Consider the following 15,272-nt stretch of genomic DNA (forward strand, 5'->3'; position numbering starts at 1 on the left):
CACCCATCAACTTATCACACCAAAACAATATAAAATTTATTCGAAAAATACATATAGAAAGAAAAACACTTTTTATAGGGGGGGGTCATTTTTCGATTTTCTCAATAGTACTTTAATGCCACGGGAAAAACCACCGACAAATTACAAAAAAACCGCTAAAAATGTGATTTTAATTTCTAACGCTTTGTTTATCAGTTATCACAATAGAAACAAATAAAAATAAAAATAACGATTATAGTTATTTTGTTATAATTTATAATATTAATTGAACTAACAGGCTATAATAAAATATAATAACAATATAAAATATTGTGTACTTATTAAGTAAATTTGGCATCAGGAAATCACGATTTACAAATTCACTAGCTTATGTTTGGTTCCCAGCGTTCCGTTTCAAATAAATAGAAGGAGTACGCTGAAAAAAAATTTAAAAAGAAGGGGGACTCCCCCCCCTGCGCCCCCCCCCCAAATCAACCGCTGCCTGGTACCTAATTGGTATAGGGGTATACCGTATACTGTATATAATAAAATATAGTGCGTTACTTTGTCTTCGGTACACTTTGGTTTTTCGACGATGACGTTGCACGCGTACTGCGACGATCCCTCGGGACACAGTTCGGTACGCATGGAAATAGGCAACTGATTTTGCACAGAAACAATTATTTCGTGCGTACAACCACCGCCGCCGAGGGTATTGTAAACCGCTAAACCGTGGATCTCGTAAATGGCTTTTTTGACGGCTTTACAAATGTATATAAACGGTATATTTTATTAGTATACTGACGATGATGGGTTTTTACAATGTTTCTATATCACCTCCGATGTACAACTATATAAGTTAGTCATTAGTAATGACTCATTACTAATGACCAACATTACCTACTCATTATTAAGAATTAGGATTCTAATCACAGTTTTTTACTTTTTCGTTGTTGTTAGCAGTGGCACACAGTATATTTTTCTCTAGTGTGTTGAAAATAATAATCTACACACCCAACCCACCAGTCAAATCTGAGTGTAGGCATAATAATAACCCTTGAACCCCCTGGTATAGTGGTAGGTATCAGTGGCGTCATTTCAGTTTTTGAGAGGGGAGGACACAAAATTGTTGACCGGTCCAAAATAAAACTGAAAAAAAAACTGGTCGCTAACATTTACATTACATTACTATATTGCATTTTTATCTCAATACAATTAGCATTCTTATACATAATTTTATACTTACTAGTTAGTATCAAAGGCTACTATCATAAGCATATAGATAAGTAACCCATTTTTTGAGAGATAACAATAATTAAATAATTAATACATATATGTAGAGGGTTACTTAAATATATTACCAATAAACTACTATATGTCATCAGTACAGATATATAGGTATATAATATGCAGGGCGTAACACTGTAACAGAAAGATCTGACAGCTGATGTAAATTACTAATAATTGTGAAGTAACTTTTATCATAATATATTTCTGTCACACAATATTACAGTATTACACACTTTTACCAGTGTTTGGAAGGAAAGAGTTCCAAAAGGAACAGATTCCTGGAACGAATTCCTTTTTAAAGAACGGCACGATGAACGAATTCCTTTTTATAAAAAAAGAACGAGAAAATGAACTAGCTCTTTTTTTTGAGGAAAAATGACAACATTGTTCGTTCCTTTCTAGTTCCAACAATTTACACAGATAAGTATGTAAATATTTAAATTAAGATATATTTCTTAATGTGTATAATGTATATTGCTAATTAGCCAAAAATTTAATTTTGAAGAAAATCTCAAAATATATAATAATATATTTCATAAACATATAAAATATGTACCTACTTGTAGTTATATATTATAAATAAAAATTAAAGAAGTATGCATATAACGAAAAAAAAAACATAAATGATTAAATAATAATTTTTATTTTATTTGGAACTAAAAAAGGAACTCGTTAATTTTCCAATGGAACGACAAAGGAACGAATTCTTTTTTTTAAAGAACAAGGGACAGAACGAATTCCTTTTTTTAAAAAAAAGAACGAGGAACGGAACTAATTCCTTTTTATGAGGAACTTGACAAACACTGCCTTTTACATTATTTATAAAACTAAAAATAGTAACAAATAACAAAAATGTACCTAATTTAGAGGTAATAAAATTGTTTTTTGAGCAGATATTATAATATATGTGCTCTGTAGAGCCTCAGTTAGTGTGAACTGTGAAGACACGCGTTCGTTTTATTATTATTAGTATAATAATAATCACCATTATTATCATTTAGCACCGTTACATAATATTAATGATATTATGATATATATATTATTTACCTACAACGTAATGCTTGTAGGAAGTGCCATTTCTAGTGCCCCCGACCGCATCCATTGTTGGTATGCAAGTGTAATTATTGCTGTCTCCGGGCTCCAAACCCAATATCAATAAGATATTCGTGTCTGCGCCAGTTACTGTAGAATCTGAAAAAAATACAATACTTATAGTTATATACCTAATTGTTTTGCCTAAAAGTGTGATACTAGCGATAATTACCGATAGATACTTACATTAAATACAATTGTAATGTACATTAACACATTTTATTTTTATATTCCAAATATTAGAAAAACAATATTTGAAATATACCTAATACTTAATAGGAATAAAATATAATTTTAACAGTACAACATTTTAACTTTTATAAGTAAATAATTAATAAGTTAATTATTGATGAATATCTGAATACCGAAATAAGTAATAAGAATTTTGGTTGAAAAATAAAATAAATAAATATATACCTATAATACCTATACCTATATAGGTATATTATTATATAGTACTTCAAACATTTTCGTGAAAATCCCCCTAATGTGCAGGCATATCTGCAGGTCACACTTCTTACCAACAGTTTAGTAAGTATAGGTAGTGTCTAAGTAGGATAGAACAATTATTGTTTAAGAGGATGTCTGCGCACTATTCGTTTTCTCTCTCTGGCCCATGCGCAACATAGACAAAATGCATTTACGCAAAATCATTTTTTCTACGCGTTTATTAGTAATCTTAGAGTAAAGCCACTTATTAAAAAAAAGGTAGAGAATAATATTTTTGAGGGAATGACATAATATATCGATTTTATATTTTATTATTATTTGACTTTGTATTCAACTTTCAAAATAAATAAAAAAATGTTGTACATTTAAATTATGTTTAAATTGTTTTGAGACAATATTTAGACAAATCGATATGTCATTCCCTCAAAAGTGTTATTCTCTATCTTTTTTGTAATGGGTGACTTTACTCTAAGATTACTTAAACACATAGAAAAAATGATTTTACGTAAATGCATTTTGTCTATGTTGCGTGTGAGCCAGAGAGAGAAAACGAATAGTGCGCTGACAGCCTCTTAACAAATTGTGCTGTATAGTTTTACATATATTTACTCGTTGTATTTTTGCTCTTTTTAAAGTCCCATTTGAAAGCATTCATTCTTGTTCCGTTGCCGTTGATCAAACATTGGACTTTGGCATCGCTTCCGACCAGAGCGTATTGCACTGCGTAGTGATCTAAGTAATAGATGTTTAGTATAAACAAAGATACAAGTAAAGCTTTATTGCCCATTGGCTCTAAAAAATTAAAATATTATAGTTGTGAAAAGTACGAGGAAGGAATAAGGGTAAATTATGTGGTATTCCTGTATGCTAAATATAAGCTTTGTATGACTGAACAATAATTTGACAATGCTGATCACAATATTTAACCAGTGTAACATAAATTAATAAGTATTAATAAATTATATATTACATTGTGTGATAATATACGATAGATCATAGATCACTAGGGGGGAACAATATCTTCTAATGTAAAGGTGTAACCATATGCGCAATTTGGGTTAAATTTATGGGGGTGTTACATTTATGTCGACTAAAGTGATCAGTGGAGGGCTTTGCCCCCTAAACCCCCCTTCATGCATACACCTTAATTGTATACACTTTCACATTAGTCTTAATATAAACATTTATCTATAACATAATACATTATGATTAATATTATTGTTCTGATAATATTATTATTAAAATGATAAGGTCTTAGAAATAATTGTATCCAAAATTCCAAATACCTATGGCATAATATTATAGTCAATAAAAATTCGACGATGCTATCAAAGATTTGGGGGCGCTAATATGAGTTATATTATAGCCTATGGGTGTAACTACTAACTACACCACTCTCCCTCTCTGACACACGCACACAGATTCCATCTGTGCTTACTGCTTACCGTCCGAGGACTTCTCCAGTTGGTAGCTTACAATTTTGTCAAAATCTATTTCCCTCCCCACGGGGGCGGCTACCACAGCCTTTTCGTCGCCGACACCACCTCGGCCACGGCCACCGCGTTTGCCACCGTTTCGCTCAACCATCACATCAGCTGAGTCGAGCGCGGGAACGGTCGTGGCCGTACTCGTCCCGTCCCCGCCAGCCACAGTACCGGGAAAAATGACAAACGCAGCCGGGACAGGCTTGAACGACCGACACCGTAAAGCGGCTGTCTCGTCTTCGTCGTCGTCACCAGCCACCACCGCCTCATCCAAACTTTGGCAGATCAGATCCAAAAAGTCGGTCATGTAACACACGCAAGCCCGCCCGGGGTTGGTTGACACGCACTCGTTTTCGGTGCCGAACAGGATTCGTGCGGCGGCGGTGGATTTCGTGGTCTTCGGACCGCCGTCGTCGATGTAGTCGTCGCTAGTGACGTTTTTCGCGTTTACCGCACCGTCACGGCCGACGGTGACGTCTTTCGGGCGGTACGTGAAGCGACGGCGCGCGGCGTGATTTTTGTCGATGGCATTCGGACGGTGCTGTTTGAAAAAGCCGGCAGACAGCCGGGACCGCGACGTGGTAGCTTTCGGCACATCGCCAAGTGTGTGTCTGACGGCCGGTCGACCGATGGACGAGACCGTCATTATATTGTCAATTTGTTTTTGGAGGTACCTTAAATCCGATCGGTCATTGTCTGCGCTGCCGAAGCCGTAGTCGTACGGCTCATCATGTCCGGCGACTGCCGCCGCTGACGACACTGTTTCCCGGTAAACCCACCACTGACCCGTCGTCACGATTAATATCGATAGGTTCAACCAAAACATTTTAGGTAAACGGATGCTGTGGTTGAAAAACATAAACAAAAACATATATTTCGTTGTATCCATAATAACCAAAATAGTTGTTATTTATTAATAATGTAGTTGTAATTTACCACCGCACCGGCATCTTACACCACAGTTACACCCACGAATTAAGATATACCTTCAATATCTTAATTCGTGGTTACACTTAATCTAGGTACTTAAAAGTTAAAGCTAGTGTCGTCAGCCCTCCAAAAGTCCGCCAAGCCCACTACTTTTTTAGTTTTATAGGATCGAATTGATGTTAATAATGTTAGCCCCCCTAAAATTTTAATGGATTTCCGCCTATGAGTATATATAATATGTGTGTTGATACAACTCAGTATTATCTATTGGTATTTGTTTTCAGTAACTATATATGAAGAATACTTTTAGTTTGAACCAATGACAAATTAATTAATTTGCATTAATAAATGCATTTATTTAAAAAAAAATAAAAAATCTTTTTAGTTTGTAATTCAAAATGTTCTGCAGTCACCAACTTGAAACCCAAAACAATTTAAAATTAAATATTATTTCTTTAGTTCATAAAATACATCTATCCTATATGGCAGACCATGGGCCATGGACCAGTCCCATTTATATTAAATTTTATATATTTTTAAACATTTTTCAAACACCAAGACAGGATCTTCCACACATAACGTTTCCACTTAAAAAAGTTTTTTGTATGCATTGATTTATTGATCATTGAAATAAAAAGTAATACAACACTTAAATAGTTGTGTCACCCACTCAATGAAGAAGCATACTCAACCCGTACTATGCAACAATTCAACTTCTCCAGTTTAAATAAAATATTATGTACCTACTGTTAACATTTTTGATAAAATTGAGCGGGCTATATTAAAAAAAGTGTTAGAAACCACTCAGTCTAATATATATAGCCAAATGTTAAGGACATACTATTTTTTAATGTAAAATAAGAAATAAAAATATATTGAATTGTAAAAATGTTTTAATGATTTTTCACTAAAAGCAAAACTAAAAAAATAAAAAGAGGAAATTAACATTTTACAAACATTATACAAGCATAATAGCCATAATGAATAATAAAATAAACACAAATGTAATATCATTGTACTTATTTTTAGTAAATATAATACTCAAAGACAAATGCATATAAGTAATAACCGTAGTGGTTATAATTCAAATTTGCATTTTAAAATACACTTGGAACATTACACCTACTAGAAAATTAAAAAAAAGTAAAGTATAATGGAAATACTTATAGATAAATCAATATGATTCACGTTATACTAAAAATGAGAGTTGTAACAAAAATAAGCATGAAAATAAAGTTAAAAATGAAAATTCTTATTTTATAAAAAAAAAATATTAATAATGTGACATTAAGTTATAAACATTAAAGAAATTACATACTCAGAAAAGTAATTGTATTGTGTTATATTAAAACACAAAAATAGATTAAGTTTCAAAAGTCTGAGTCAATATAAATTATTTTTACTTAAGTGGCCAAAACGTAGTTTAAAAATTTTTAAAATATATTGTCATATGGTTAAAAAATTATTTTTAAAAGTACTAACTCTTTTAAATCAAAACTCAACTAAAACCAATATTTTTTAAAATAACAAATTTAACAGATATCATGGAAACTACGTTTTTACCAGTTAACTAAACAAATAAACATAACTAATATGTATTCAAGAGAAGAGTATGTTTAACTAAGCCTAGTTATAGGATTACTATTATAATGATTTTGCTGAATAGAAAATCCATTCACAGGTCCTTGTTGTGTTGGTTCTGCTTGCTGACCTGTTTGTATATTAAGATTTACCAAGGAACTGATGGCATTCAATGCAGCCTAAAAAACATGAAGCAAAATCATCAATTAATATTGGAGTAATTTTTTTGTCGTAATAGATTTATGGATATTAAAATATTAATATTACTATTATTTATGAGTAATGATTAATAGTAATATTAGTGATAAATTAGCATTTAATTTCTTAATAAAACAATTTGTTATATTTATTAATAAAACCAGGATATACTTACAGCGTTACGAGAATTTTCTAAAGTAGAACCAGATCCTTTGCAGATCTGTGGGGGCATTGTCGAAAGAGATACTAATGTCAGGTAATCGTTATGGTTCCCCTAAAATGATATAAGTATTAAAAGATTAAAAAAAAAAATTTGAAGTTATATAAGAAAATAGGTTCAATATCACACATGTCACAATCAGGGATAATATATTACTGCAGTAGCCAATAGCGCTAATGTACACTTTATTAGATAGCTTATAAGTTAAATAAGTCTATACTATTTTAATAAAATAATATTCGTAAAAGTACTAGATAATGGCATAATACAGGTTAAAATATTAATTGTTCAAATGTTGATATTTTAAGATTAAAAATAAATGTACTTATTTAACAGTTTAAATGGTTAAAAACCTAATTATTTTTTATAGTTACAACAATTAATTATTAATTTTATAAATGCAACCTATTATGCATGGTAACAATCATATATTTTTGTCAGTATGTCTTTAATTGTATTTTCTATGCTGTCATAAGACTTAGATTATCAAAGCTATTGTAGATTAATAAAAGTATTTCTTAAATATTTTTTCTAATTGACCTATATACATTTTAAATAATTATACAAATTATTTTATGTTCAATATTGGATGTTTATTATTAACATTTATTATTTTAGATTCGGAACAAAATAAGGAATGCATTGGTTTTACAATGATAATTTTTTTACGTTTTAATTATCATCTTTCCCTGGGATCATTTTTTGGGGTAGAATGCATGATAAAAAGTACTAAAATAGCACGTTTATAAATCTAAATTAAGTTCAGATCATAGACGTGTTATAAATGTTGACAGATTAAATTTAGAAACTATGTAATTATACTAAATTGATGTTTACAAATATACAATAGGTAGAAAACTCATATTTATTGTATTCTCATTCTTATCAGCCAATTGTATAGAATGAATTTATTATGAAATATTATAATCAATGGCTACCTACATTCATGAGAAAAATATAGACATACATTTTAATTAAATACTAACCTTTGGGAACTCGGAATACTGCACTTTAAAACCTAACATTTGTGAAAAGTAATCCAACTGTTTAGTTGGCTGAAAATTAATAACTGAGAAATCATTGGCCATGTTACTAGCGACTGACACCAAAGGAACTCCATCATTTCCTTGACTAGGTTTATTGGTTATTGATGTTTCAGGTGATACAAGTAAAACACCAGGAGCAATTTGCCGTCCATTTTTTCTCGGACTGTCAATATTTGCTTTATTTTCATGACTTGCCTAAAATGAGCCAATTTAAAATTAGTAATTATTTATTATCTATTTTATTAATCATAAGTCATCATAGCATTAGAATTTACCAAAGGTAAATCATTATTTTTAATAGAACGTCTTTTAAGTTCACTTTCGTAACCCATTTCCACTAATAGATTTTCAGCTGCATTACGTTTAGCATCTTTCTTATTAGGTCCTTTGCCCAATGCAGAATTTTGTCCAACTGAAACCTAAAATCAATACAACATAGATAATTATGAACTAAAAGTTTTTACTAAGAAAGTACGTACTTCAAAAATAAATTCTTTTTTGCGATTTGTGTGTATGATATCTTCCTTAAGAACATATAATGGTTCTTTTTCTTTTTTTGTTGCCTGTATTTTATAAAGTTTAGCAACTGGATCAGTATCCTCCGTTTTATAACTAACATCCACAGGTTCTATGTTTTCCGAGTTTGGTTTTGTTTCTTTGATTAGATTCTTATTTTTTTTCCTGGGCATCTTATAACGATTTTTTGTTGGTAATGGTAGTGTTGGAGAACTATTATCATCTTCTAAAAGAGATTCATTTGCTTCTTTCAAAGTTTGAAGCATTTTTTCTGCAGCTCGTCGTTTTGAAATCTATGATACATTATAACTATAATTTCTCTAAATATGCATGCATAATAAATTATAGTATTTAGCAGTAATCTATCTATATAATAAATCTATATAAATAAAAATGAATGTCGCTTTTTCCCGCACTCTTAATCTTGAAAACTACCCGTCCGATTCACTTGAAATTCAACATACATATTCAGCCAGAGAATATTAGAGAACTTACGATTAAGAATAAATAAAAAACAATGAAATATAATAATGTTTATAATTGATCAATTTTAAGTAAAAGTTTAATACTATTAATAATTTAACGCAAATTACTTCTATAAAAAAATATACATCATATTATTGTTTTTATTATAACGGTTCACGGTTTATTAATTCATAGTTCTGCCATTTTAACAATGTATGTTAAGATTTTTTGGATCATCCCCTCTTGAACATGCCACATATAACTATGGTCGAAAACGGTGTAAAACAGAAGTCCTGTGGTTTTTAATATTAGTTCTTGAGATTTATTTATTGTAAATGTGAATGCAAGTTTAACAATAAAAAAAACACAGATAATCGAATGACAGCTTGGGCAAAGATCGTGTAACCCCAGCTAGTATTATATTAAATTTATATTTACATATTATAATATTTATATTGATTTCTTTAATAATATTTATATTTAAGAAGAAATTTGTAAGAATATATTGTTGATTTAGGTAAATAAAATAATTTCAAGAACAAAAATATTACTTTTTTTCCATTCCCTTCACCAGTGGCATTGTAAGTTCCGACTGTACATTTAGTAATATAAGTTTTCATGTGTGGTAGTCCATCTTCTTTTAAAACTTCAAATTTGATAGGTAACTTCATTTTGAGAGCTACTTCATAAACTTGTGAAATCACTGATTTTGAATCACCCGCTATTAAAATAATGATAAAAATGTTTAATAAACATAAAAGTATAAATTACTTTTTAAATATACATTTTAAAACTTCTTTGATGTTTTCATTTTTTTCTTTCATTTTTAATTTGTGTTAAGGCTTTTAATGCAGCATCATGTCTTGCTGCTTGATTTGTATTACCATGACCAATAAACTCATGTTTACCAATTTGAAGCTTAACCTTATAAATGCCTACAGGTTTGACTTCAGGCTTAATATAGTTATTTGGCGGAGGAACCTATAATAATATTATGAAAATAAAAAATAATATATTTGTTTATGATAAAGATAATTATAATTTTAATAACAAAAATAACCTGCGAAACATTGAAACGTGTGTTATAAAAATTTGGTACATATGGCATACATCGTGGTCCGCCTCTAGTACTGTAAGAAATCAGAAGCATTTAAAATGATTTTTATGTGCATTTACCAAATTTAAAAATATTGTGTCTAATCAAAATCCATCTTTACACTATATTATTGAAGTTGTTATAAGGTCCCGTTGTTCTTGTGTGAGTATACATTTCAGGTCTGAAATTATTAAACTGGTTGGGTGGTTGTGGTGTTGGTAAATATTGAGGTGTTTCAACCACTGTATAAACTGTTTGCTCTCCACGTTTCATTGCCAATGCATTTAGCTCTACAGTTGGAGTGATATTATCTATAAATAAAAAAATGAACATTTAAATGTTAAGTTATTTTATAAACACTATTTCTAACAGTGTAATTTGTATTACTATAATGACCAGAAGCTTTTAATTTCATTTTAGTTTGTGGTTGGTTGTAACTAGTTTTTGATAAAGCAAGTGCAGCCGCAGCATGTTGAGCTTTTTTAATACTCATTGCATCTGCATTGTATTCTTCATTACCTAACTGCAAAGTAACGGTAAATTTTTTTTTGTGTGGTGGTCCTTGTTCATTAGTTAGCTTGTATTGATGCTTGATCTGTTTAGAATTCATATAAATATTAAATTATTAATTTATACTAAGACTCAAAAAATGTAGACGCTTTTAAATAAAGAACTGATACCTTATTAAATCTTGCTAACTCATTTACAAGACACATAGGGGTTTTGTCTTTATCAATAGATGTACTATTTTCAGCTGAATAATCATTTTGTAACAATGAATTCAATTGTGAATATGCATTTCTATCTGAATTTAGTACTATTGCACCAGCCATCAGATAGCCTGTAAAAGTATAATATGGTTATAAAACATACATTATTTAGATAGTAAAAATATTACACAAATATGGATGCATAAAATAGCATTTAAGAATTCATTATTACGTATTTACTTATTTATACTATTAAAAAGATATTATAAAATCAAAAGTTTAAATAAAATAATTTCAATAAACATAAGTAGTTAATAGTAGGTTTGTCTACTTATCTATAATTTCCTAAATACAATTTAAACATAGACTAGGTACTTATCATAGAAAAATAAATACCTTTTTTTATATTACCCCCCCTTAATTTGTATTTCTTTATTATTTTCAATTTTGTCTACATATTTACTAAAAGTAAGGTTCATCATTAGTAATTATCATAAATAATTATTTTTAATAAAATAATTCTATTCAATTTATTTTTTAATTGTTTTCTTTTTTACATATTACACTATTCATATTTTATAATCCCAATATCTTATTTTTACTATTTTTTAGTGATATAAATGTTTGATAATTGTATATATAAAATAAGTTTTTATTTGTTCGCCAATACTATTTGATAATTAATTGGATATTAGTTTATTAGTAATCTACCTATAATATTAAACAATGAATCTAGATATTAGCTGAATCATTAAAATCAAGCAATAAAGCAATAAAATACAAATGTATCAACAATAAATAATTAATTGTTAGTGATGTTAAATGACTAATATAATTTAAGCAGAAATGCTACAGATGTATACACAATGTTACTGGTATTTTATGTATCCATCTCCTCCAATCGCAATATAAAAAACATTTTTCTCTATATTTCCATGACAGTGCATTTTGCATTTTGCTTACATTAGATTAAAATAACTAACAATGAAATTTAAAAGGTAGAACTTATATATTTATTTTTATGACTCCATGTTAGGTACTATGATCTAATATAAATTATTTTTTTTTTTTTTAAATATTTTCATATGATTACAATCATAGAAGGGCAATTTTTAGTATTTAATGTCTTATAGCTTTGAGTTTGATAATTATTTATGATGTTTCTCTATTCTTTAGGTATGATGAAAAGTATAGAATAAAGTCTGTAAGGAGAAAACAATATGTCAATACAGTAAATATTGGTATAGCATCCTCATAAATACAACATCTGTTGATTTAATTAAATGTTAACTCAAAATCATTATTTATCTTAACTTATTTTTTATACAACCATCCATTTCTGAATTATACTGGAAAAATATATTGAATGTACAAGACAAGGTACAAAAATAAAATCATAATACATAGATGTACCTCTGCTATTCACTCAATCTGGGTTGAGCAGAATTACATTTTTTATCTAGAATAAAACCGTATTAAAAACCATTCATTCTGACTAAATTAATAATTTCAATCTGTTCGGACCATTCACATATCTAGATCTACAATTCCAATATACAAATCAGGTCATAATTTCAAAATCTAACTCTGGCAGTAATACAAAATGCATAGCACTATATTCACAAATTCGCTACACTAGACCGGTTTAAAATTATCCCACATTGAACTATGCAAACGATATGGGCCAAATATCTCAGTGCATTATTTTTCACACCAGTTTAGTCTAGCGAATTTGTCATTTGTGTTGCACTAATACACAATAGCATTGATTAGATTAAAGTAAAATATTATTCAAAATTACAATAAAGAGGTTATCAAGTTAATCTTTAAAATAAAATGGACAAATTTCGCATTATATTTGTCAAAGATTAATATCAAAATCAAATAATGAACCACAAAATAATAAAATAAAATAAATTATTTGACTGATTGTTGAATTATGAAACCTATAAAATTGAATATTATTAGGTAAGTCATAAATTCAAGATTGTCAATATTTTACCATAGTACCTATATGGTTTTTGTAAGATTTTAGAAAATTATTGTTACCAAGTCAAAAGATAGGTATATTAGGACATACAGAATTTTATGAATACTGAATATTTACTACATACCTACAGATACAAAAATCCATAGTAATCGATTTAAAGGGATCAATGGGAAAATTAAAATTAATCAATACTAATATAATTTATTATTCTTCCAATCTTTTCAGATAGTGAATGTGAAAACATTAAAATTATAAAGGAATAGTGTATTAGTATCTATTTGGTTAACAACAAGCTAATGTCAAAATACCAACAATTTCACAATATGGTTGACGGAAATAACAACTTATAATTAGGTACATTTACATTTAACAATGAATAAAGAATTTTTTTAATGATAAATAATATAAAACAGTTGATAAATTAACACCGTGTTAAAATATTAAACGCAAATTAAATTTATATTATTTAGATTCTAGTTTATACTATACAATATAATATGTAGTTACATGTAACATGTTTACATTAATTATTGAATATTATAAATTAAATTTAATTAATTAGGTATATCTTCCCTAAATTACAACTGTTTAAAGTATACAGATGTAGGTAGGTAGGTAGGTATTCAAATTAGTTACACCTATAATATACCTATAATTTTACAAATTTTCAATTATTAAAAGGTTTTTTTAAACCTTAAACCTAATGGTTTTTACTTTTTATACATATTTGGCTACAATATTGTTACACCCTCCCTCATATGTTAGAATATATCAAGCATAAGCATTGTAGCACCCTTATCAGATGGGTATAAAATTAATACAAAACTAGTATTAGGTATATACCTAATAGTATTTGAATGATGTGAATGGTAAAGTTTACAAAATATATGCTCGATAAACTGACCAGATCATTAAAAGCAAAATAGGTGAATAGGTACTTAACCAATGTTCAGATACATTTTGTAAAACTTGCGCACAACATTTAAGATATAAATCAATATAAGAACATTTAACATAAAAACAGATGAAATTTCCCGCAGTACTTACATTTAAAACCACAAAATACAAGGACATTTTTTTGATATTGAACCATTCACTGTTCCTAATTATTCAATGATTTTTTAACAAAAATATAAATAGATTTTTGGTTTACATGGGGTAAAATTAAAAATTATGAAGATAAGTAATATGAAGAAGCATTAAATTTGAAAATCAATAAACTTAAAATGTTATTGAATCATAAATACTGTAAAACATTACTTAAAGAATGGTTCAATAAAAAAAAAGAGATAGTATAAAATATACAAGCAAAATTGAACACACAATTGTTCAACTGAAAAAATTGTTCCCGTTATTTCAAATGCCGTTTAGCTCAGCAGACACATACAGAAGAACCAAGAATGGTCATAGAAAATTACCTTTGACGCAGTCTGACAAATCAAAAATATCTGTAAGCTCTTCTAAATCAATTAAGTCTTTGTACACCAAACCGTTAGAGCTAGCAGCCAGTAGGACATGAATAATCACTACTAACCGTTTCATCGTCTTGTCACTAATCCGCTAAGCCTACACAGAGAAAAACTCATAATACTTGTCATTACAATCAGTGGCATACACAGAAATATCGAAAGGATGCAAAGATACGTAATATATAATATGTTCTATAAAACATTTTCGGCGTGAAAAATTCAAAGGGTTTGAACACCTAAAACCCTTATTGAATGTACGCCACTGGTAACATTAATTATAGGTCCGGGGGGTGAACGGGGGCAAAAACAAAAAAAAAATGTTCGTTTTGTTTGCTATTAGAACTCCGTATGGCTCGGACCTGTTACGCGCGGTAAGTAGCACACGGCGGGGCACTGCCCTACTTCGTGTCCGCCGCGTATCCTGCGACGCGACTCCGTGTATTGGCGAGGTGCGCCCATTAACGGTTTTCACACTTACCTACCACGGACGTCGACGAAAAACAGATTGGTGTCAACCGCAAAGGGTCACAGCAGGATCAAACACCCGCGGTCGAGATTCAACTGAACGACGGACCCGCAACGGACGATAGGCGACGACGGACCAGAGCAGCTGTATGACTGTACGAGTCTAACGACTGACGACTGACGAGCGTTAAGTGGCGACTATAGTAAATAGTGACTGTTCGATTCTGCAGCGAAACCGCGTAGGCGTTCGTTAACAATAGATAAGAAAGAAAAATCAACACCGGATGAGTT

The 15,272-nt window shown here is 29.6% G+C and overlaps 3 protein-coding genes across 3 annotated transcripts in view; all 3 read right to left on the reverse strand.

The window, feature by feature from the left end:
* LOC100573573 overlaps positions 1–1,462 on the reverse strand; it is an 8,138-nt gene extending 6,676 nt beyond the window's left edge. The window contains exon 1 of the mRNA XM_029490484.1: positions 544–1,462. Within this exon, the coding sequence (XP_029346344.1) occupies positions 544–627 (84 nt within the window). The 5' untranslated portion in view covers positions 628–1,462. The remainder of the gene's footprint in view (positions 1–543) is intronic.
* A 514-nt stretch (positions 1,463–1,976) lies between these two features.
* On the reverse strand, positions 1,977–6,082 carry LOC115034267. Its single transcript, XM_029490598.1, has 3 exons — positions 4,257–6,082; positions 3,421–3,543; positions 1,977–2,460 (listed from the first exon to the last, which is right to left on the reverse strand). The coding sequence occupies exons 1-3, from the start codon at positions 5,182–5,184 to the stop codon at positions 2,309–2,311; spliced, it is 1,203 nt and encodes a 400-aa protein (XP_029346458.1). The 5' UTR covers positions 5,185–6,082; the 3' UTR covers positions 1,977–2,308.
* A 22-nt stretch (positions 6,083–6,104) lies between these two features.
* LOC103309634 (double-stranded RNA-binding protein Staufen homolog 2) lies at positions 6,105–15,207 on the reverse strand. Its single transcript, XM_029490599.1, is given in 13 exon segments — positions 6,105–6,985; positions 7,180–7,278; positions 8,211–8,465; positions 8,546–8,689; positions 8,750–9,079; positions 9,803–9,972; positions 10,046–10,232; positions 10,312–10,381; positions 10,469–10,658; positions 10,735–10,942; positions 11,028–11,188; positions 14,466–14,613; positions 14,995–15,207. Coding segments are annotated over 12 exon segments (2,082 nt in total). The 5' UTR covers positions 14,590–14,613; positions 14,995–15,207; the 3' UTR covers positions 6,105–6,841.
* Between the last annotated feature and the right edge of the window lie 65 nt (positions 15,208–15,272).

This window comes from Acyrthosiphon pisum, chromosome A2 (assembly GCF_005508785.2).
Source record: "Acyrthosiphon pisum isolate AL4f chromosome A2, pea_aphid_22Mar2018_4r6ur, whole genome shotgun sequence".
NCBI classification, from domain to species: domain Eukaryota; kingdom Metazoa; phylum Arthropoda; class Insecta; order Hemiptera; family Aphididae; genus Acyrthosiphon; species Acyrthosiphon pisum.

Coding starts and splice junctions, on each gene's coding strand:
- LOC115034267 (XM_029490598.1), bottom strand. CDS start 5,184: ATGGATACAACGAAATATATGTTTTTGTTTATGTTTTTCAACCACAGC. Junction 3,544..4,256: donor ACTGGAGAAGTCCTCGGACG/GTAAGCAGTAAG, acceptor TCTATTACTTAG/ATCACTACGCAGTGCAATAC. Junction 2,461..3,420: donor AAAGAGCAAAAATACAACGA/GTAAATATATGT, acceptor TATTTTTTTCAG/ATTCTACAGTAACTGGCGCA.